At 35.4% G+C, this 7,535-nt stretch overlaps 1 protein-coding gene across 1 annotated transcript; it reads left to right on the forward strand.

Moving 5' to 3' along the window:
• Positions 1-2,997: 2,997 nt before the first annotated feature.
• LOC130042577 (olfactory receptor 4P4-like) lies at positions 2,998-3,921 on the forward strand. Its single transcript, XM_056134744.1, has one exon. The coding sequence runs from the start codon at positions 2,998-3,000 to the stop codon at positions 3,919-3,921; it is 924 nt and encodes a 307-aa protein (XP_055990719.1).
• The last annotated feature ends 3,614 nt before the right edge of the window (positions 3,922-7,535 follow it).

Genomic DNA, 7,535 nt, shown 5'->3' on the forward strand with positions numbered 1-7,535 from the left:
AAAATTTATTTGAACAAAGTTTCTAAGTTCATGTTATTACTTGTTTCAAATTTCTTTCAACTTACTCAGATGTACATGTGTGTATGTTTATAGTAAGTAAGCTAGGCATATAAAGGGTGGAAAGATCATGAAAGAAAATTAACTCATTTGGAAACTCAAGGTTTCTTAATGTCACTATGATTTTTCATGATCAAATTTCTCTCAAATCACCTTTTCTTTTCTTGTTTTTTGTTTGTTTGTTATAAACACCCATGTCATCTAGCATTCTCTTTGGTAAAAGAAAGTGAATGTTTAATAGCCATTATAGATTAAATGCCAAAGATTATCTAGAAAACAAGAATCCTCATATCATCAAATTAGTTTTTTGTTAATCTTCAGGAAAATTAATACAAATATCTGAGATTTTAAAGGCCTAATTAGTGGTTGTCCCTTGTATCTTCAGTTTTTATGAATGAAAAGGTACCTCAAATGAACAGGGATTCAGGAAGAAGGCTAGCCTCCCTTTAGGTATGATTTTTTCAACTAAGAAGCTACTTCAATTCTCTTTAACTGAGTATATTCTACTTACTAGATAATATGTACAACAGTGTTTTTTGTCTCCAGGTAGTTTACAATCTGTTTAATAGCCCTGTTATATTTTTAAATGTCACTGTTACTGTCCCCCCTTGTTCATCGATTTGCTTGAGAGGGCCCAGTAACATCTCCACTGTGACACTTGTTACTGTGTTTGGCATATTGAATATGTCACGGGTAGCTTGCCAGGCTTTGCTGCGTGGGTGAGACACTCTCTGTAGCTTGCCGGACTCTCCAAAAGGGGCGGAGGAATTGAACCTGGGTCAGCTAAGTTGGGCACATGCAAGGAAAACGCCCTACCTGCTGTGCTATCACTCCAGCATATCTTAAAAATCACATGAATCATACACCATAAACAAAGTATCAGTATCAGTTGCACTAAGTAGCATTGTAGCACTGAGGCACTGTGTCTTGTTGTTCATCAATTCACTGAGAGGGCACCAGTGACTCTCCATTGTGAGACTTGTTACTGTTTTTGGCATATCGAATACATCACGGGCAGCTTGCCAGGCTTTGCTGAGAGGGCGAGATACTCTCTGTAGCTTGCTGGTCTCTCCGAGAGGGACGGCGGAATCAAACCCGGGTTGGCCTCCTGCAAGGTAAACTCCCTACCCACTGTGCTATATATATATATATATATATATATATATATATATATATATATATATAGACTCCTATCTCTCTCTGATTGCACTCTGTCCACTTTAGGTACTGGGAACTGCAGAACCGATGGAAGCAGACCCAGGGGGACTGAAAATAATAAATGTAGCAATAAGTAAAATGTGTTCATGTAGTTGACTTTAAATTTAGAATTATACTTTAAAATATAATAATAGAAATCATTATGAATACTTTTAAGTGCTCTGGCAAGTATTTCCTTCAAAATTCATAAAAAATTATAAGTAATTATTTGTTTCATAAATTATTTGTAAAACACCATTTAATATGTTAAAAATAATATTTTTACAGGAAATATATTTATAATATGTATGTATAATATTCATAGTATATATACAAAACTAGATATAATCTTTTAGATGTAACTCGCATCACAACCCAACTAAGATGAAAATTGAGCTAATTTTTGTGACTCAGTGGAATGTCATCAGTTATTAAAATGACTCTTGGAAGTTTCTTTTCAATCCTGCACCTATTCTACATTGATTAATGTTTTAAGATATTTACTACATATAAAGGATTAATGTTCTCTTTTTCTAATTTATTAAAATTTCCAACAACTAATGCTAGTCACTATTGTAAAACTAAAAGTTTCCTTCTGTGATTTTTGCTTGTATTCACATTTTGTTCTTTAGCTTTTTGCAAAATATGAAATTTTTGCAAATCCATATAATTGTCCAAATGCACAAAGGGAACTTAGGGATCTCATATTTATTGTAACATGCACATATATTCTCAATTGCCCTTGAAACATGAAGTATAAAAAAGAACTATGAACAATGAATATATTTTCTGATCTTTTTTTAGAGCTTTACTCTTTATTCGCATTCTTTATATTGCCCTATAATTGTTAACTTTCCTTTCCTTTTTTTTTTTTTTGTAGGAGTGTAATACTCCATGATGCTTAGGACTTACTTTTGGCACTGAGGACTTACTTTTGGCATTGCACTCAGAGATCACTTCTGGAGGGCTTGATGAACCTTATGTGTGTGGAGAGCCAACCTAGGTCTGTCACATTGATAGCAAGAACCTTGCCCAATGTCCCATGGCTCTGACCCCAAAACTGATGACAGTTTTTGGACAACTTTGTAAATTTGCTTTGATAATTATCACATAAGAGGAAATTATCTTATTTATAAGCTGTCACTGTCACTGTCCTCCCGTTGTTCATCAATTTGCTCGAGCGGGCCCAGTAACATCTCCATGTTACTGTGTTTGGCATATCAAATACATCACAGGCAGCTTGCCAGGATTTGCCGCGCAGGCAAGACACTCTCAGTAGCTTGCCAGGCAATCCAAGAGTGGTGGAGGAATTGAACTCAGGTCGGCCATGTTGGCTATGTGCAAGGCAAAAGCCCTACCTCTGTGCTATCCCTCCAGCCCATTTATAAGCTACAGCTATTAAAACTGAAAAAATAGTTTCTTGCTTTTGGTTACTTGGGCTTAACATAATTGTTAAGGAAAATATTATATTCAAATAAAAATATTTTAAAATTATAGCAATTATATCAAAAAATAATCATTTATTTTTAAATTGCCACAAAATTATTACTTTAAATTGGTATAAATTCCAAAAAAATATAAATAATATTAATTTAAAGTTTGTATCATGATTTTATTCAATGAAACATACCATTTGTTTGATCAGTTTTATATTATTTATGGAGGTTTACATTTGAATTTTAATCTGTTATGTCTTGTTTCTTTTAGATCTATAACACATCTCATGATATTCTTTGATGGAAAATGGAAAACTACAGAAATGTCTCTGAATTTGTTCTTCTAGGACTTTCCTTTGGCCACAAAATAGAAATATTTTGTTTTGCGTTATTTTTGCTCTGCTATGTTGCCCTGTTAGGAGGAAACTTGCTGATTCTTATCTCTGTCCAGTGCAGCCCTTTGTTAAATCAACCAATGTACTACTTCCTCATTCACTTGTCATCCATGGACATATGCTATACCTCCACTGTTACGCCGAAATTTATTGGTGATCTTCTAGTGCAAAAAAAGACTATTTCCTACAGCAACTGCATATTACAGGTCTTTACCATGCACTTCTTTGGGGGTGTTGAGATCTTCATTCTCACTGTCATGGCTTATGATCGCTATGTTGCCATCTGCAAACCCCTTCACTACATGATTATCATGAACAGAACAAGATGCCATCTCCTCGTTCTAGCTGCCTGGATTGGTGGGTTTATCCATGCCTTTCCTCTTTTCACTATAGCCATCAGTTTGCCCTTCTGTGGTCCAAATGAAGTTGATCACTATTTTTGTGATATTTTTCCTTTGCTTAAGGTTGCCTGCACTGACACCTACATCAGCGGCATCCTCATAATTACCTTTTCTGGCATACTCTCCTTAGGGACCTTTGTTGTTTTATTTCTTTCTTATGGAATTATATTATTCAGTTTAAGACATCAGTCAGCTGAGGGAAAACGCAAAGCACTTTCCACCTGTTGGTCTCATATCACTGTGGTCATCTTATTTTTTGGACCTGTAATCTTTGTCTACCTTAGACCTCCTACCACTTTCCCTGAGGACAAAATATTGGCGCTATTTTACACCATCATTGCTCCAATGTTCAACCCGCTTATCTACACTCTGAGAAACACAGAGATGAAAAATACACTGAGAAAAGTTTGGTGTCAATCATTTCTTCCAAAATAAACACAGAATAAATTTGAAAGAGTTTATTGGATAATTAAATTCCTAAGGGGAAAAATGATGTGAATAAATTACCTAAAAGATATTTGTTTTATTTACTATTTTACTGAGATGAAAGATATGACTCTAGCTTCATGGTAGTAAGTAAAGAAACCCTAATTTTTGCACTTCATAAGCGATTGGAAACATATTTTTTTTGATGTATGAACAATGTCTCTATGTTTGGGTCACCTACACGAAAAAGGTATATTTAAAAATAACAAATTTGGTATAATTAATAGAATGCAATACATATGTGCAATGCTAAGGTGATACATATATATATTTTACAATGATGCAAAAAATTAATTTTAAGGGTAAATTTATTTAAAAAATAGAATTTCGAAAAGCATATATCAACAGTTGTTTCTTACTTGTGGAAGATTGATAAATGAAATCAAATAATACCTTCAAATTTTGGATGAAGCTTTCACGCATATATACATTGTGATTTAGAGAATATATGTGCAGCAAAGGAATACTTAAAGTAGAATGTGTGTGAAGAAGGAAAGTGCTAATACATATTTTGTGTGTTATTCAGGGATCTGATTTTGATCTCTATATTATAGGTTTTCCTGAGCACGAGCAGAGAAAAACCCAATTGCTATGCTATATGTATTTCCAAGAAAGTCATTGGAGGGAATTTTGTGACTCCCTTGTAGATCTGAGCTTACAGAGGACAGGTTAAGTACAAAAGATATCATCAAAGGAGGAAATTTAACACAGCAGTAAATCTGCTATTGGCAACAACAATCAGAAAAAGCCTCAATCCACAGATGATGTAGTCAATGACCCCTGGACTTCCAAAGCATTAATGAAAAGTAAAGAGAATCTACATGGTTCCATGAAAAAGGCTCCACAGTAGTAGATACAGTCACATTATCTTACACTTCCTTATTCATAAAGAACACAGATAAAACCCTATAGTGCTGGTGTGATCAGAGAAAGCTGGATAGGCTAAGCACCTCCAAAGAAATATCTACAGAGATTTGGGTTATAAATCCAGTGAAAGAATTCGTCTGTTTTTCATAGAGCAAATTGACAATTAGTATAGGAATATTGAGAGAGCAACAACAAACATCAGGAAAAGAGAACTAGACCAGGAAAATGGGTACGTGGGATCCTATAAAGGATTGGTAATGTTGGTGACCATTAAAGCAAGTTACTTACCAAAGTGATAAATAGTTGACAAACAACACAACAAATGGAATTTGGTTTTGCATACGTGGAATCTCTGTGAGTTCTTTTAGAATAATCCATTTCATGTTGTTCCTTTTATCAATGAAATTCATGTGAGGCATAATTGCATTTCTTTACTTTTAATGCAACATTGAATTTATTAAACTTATTCATTAAAATAAGTATAAAAGTCTTTATTAAATCATTTATTCCTAGAAAAAACTCTGTTATGACTATAGACATCAAAGTCTTTTGCAAACCATTAAGAAGCAGATCATAAAAATCTGAGGATCCATAATGGTTAAAGAAATCTAATATTCTAACAAAATAGTGGGCTGTGCAGTGGAGGTTAGTGGAGTCAGATGAGGGAAGTAGAATATAATTTTTTAAAAGAGTATAAATCTAAATTCAAGAATATTTACTTATTTTGTAAGAAATGGGCAGATCTGACTGAAATTGAGAATGTAGTGGAAGAATTTAAAATTTCTTATTGAAGGGGAGAGTCTATATAGTGGTTTTATTAAATTAGTTTCACCAACTGGATGGAAGCTTAAACAGAAAGCCTGTTTAAGAGATTTTTTTATAATAGTCATGAGGAATCAAAGTACACTGAAAGTATATTTTAAACAATTGCTTGCTTAGTGCAAGATAGAGAAACAAATGATCATCCGAACTTATATCTTAATGAAATTTATAATTCACAATACACATGGGAAAACAGTTTCAGAAACATATGCTAATAGCAATAATCACAATATTACTACAAAGTTAAACAGCGCTTGATACTTTAAAAATGACTATCCGTGGTGAGGTGTTCACCATTCAGAATAGAATTTTGATTTATTTTTCACAATACATTTTCTTTCATCTGGAGACAATATTTCACAAACATAGGGGTAATGGATCAGAATTAATAATCTGCGAAGGAAGATTAATCATGTTCACCTCACAGAATTCTTTACCTTTTTATGGATGAGGGACATGCCTGGCAGAGATGAGGGCAGACTCCTGGTTCTGTGTTTAAGGATCACTTCTGATGCTGCTAAGGCCACTCTATGCAGTTTGTGGTGTAAAATTGGGGTTGACCATTTTTCTATGTAAGTGCCTTAATGCCTGAAATATCTCTCTGTCCTCTGTTTGAATCTTTTGCAAATTGTATTTTTTGGTTCTTTATTAGCGGCAACAACCATTTACTTTTAATCATATGTTAATAAACGTCCTTCTCCATCTAGTGATTAGTACCAGTAGGCTCGAGATATAGGGGTGATGTTGATAGTTACTCTCTAAAGTTAAGCATGATTTTTCCCTTAAACTGTTTCATTAGTTTAACATGATAACCTCCTTTAATCTGATAAATTCCTAGAACAAAGTATATTGACAGCCCCTAATTGCCCTTTCCAGTGGCCTGGCCCTGCGCTGAATATTTTTCTTTTTCTTTTTCCTTTTTTTTAAAATTTTTATTAGTGAAACACCATGAGGTAGAGTTGTAGACTTACAGATTTGTGTGCTTGAGTTTCAATTTTACAATATTCAAGTACCCATCCCTGCATCAGTGCCCATTTTGCACCACCAATGATCCCAGTATCCCTCCCACCCCCCACCCCTCCTCCCCACCCTACCTCTGTGGCAGGGCATTCTGTTTTGTTCTCTCTCTCATTTTTTTTTATTTTTATTAGGTCAAGTTGTTTTGACCTAAATTATTGTGCATTCCGTATACATTGGTGAAAGAGTATACAATTATACTTCATAACACTTAATCACTTAATCACTTAACTTCCCGTTAGTCGTCGATTTGCTCGAGCGGGCGCCAGTAACGTCTCCATTTGTCCCTGTCGCGTGCTAGTGTAGCCCAATGGCATCTCTTCGCTCCGGGAACATGGAGGGCCTCAAACCGATCGTTCATGATCTTGACAAAGAAGTCTGACCATCTGGTAGGTGGGCGGCCACGCGGTCTCTTGACATCCCGTGGAATCCAATCAGTAACAGCTCTAGTCCAACGGTCGTCTTTAAATCTCATTACGTGACCAGCCCATCTGATTTTCGACACCTTGGCATATGAGACAGCCTCCCTGATCCTTGATCGTCGACAGATGTCAGAACTCTGGATTCGTTCTCTCATTTGAGTGAAACGTGATATTCCAAGCATAGCTCTTTCTATTCTTCTTTGGGAGACCTGAATGGCGTTCTCATCTTGTTTGCATAGGGCCCAGGTCTCTGAGGCATATGTTAATGCAGGAAGAACAGTGGAATCAAAGAGATGTGCCCGGAGCCGGAGGTTCTTCGTCCTCTTAGCTATTTCTTCGACGTTCTTGAAGGCGTTCCAAGCCGCTCTCTTCCTCCTGCGCAGCTCGGGTGCCAGGTCATTTCTCATGTTGACCTCTCGACCTAGGTACACATAG

The sequence above is a fragment of the Sorex fumeus genome, unplaced genomic scaffold (assembly GCF_029834395.1).
Source record: "Sorex fumeus unplaced genomic scaffold, SorFum_2.1 ptg000007l, whole genome shotgun sequence".
In the NCBI taxonomy this organism is placed as follows: Eukaryota; Metazoa; Chordata; class Mammalia; order Eulipotyphla; family Soricidae; genus Sorex; species Sorex fumeus.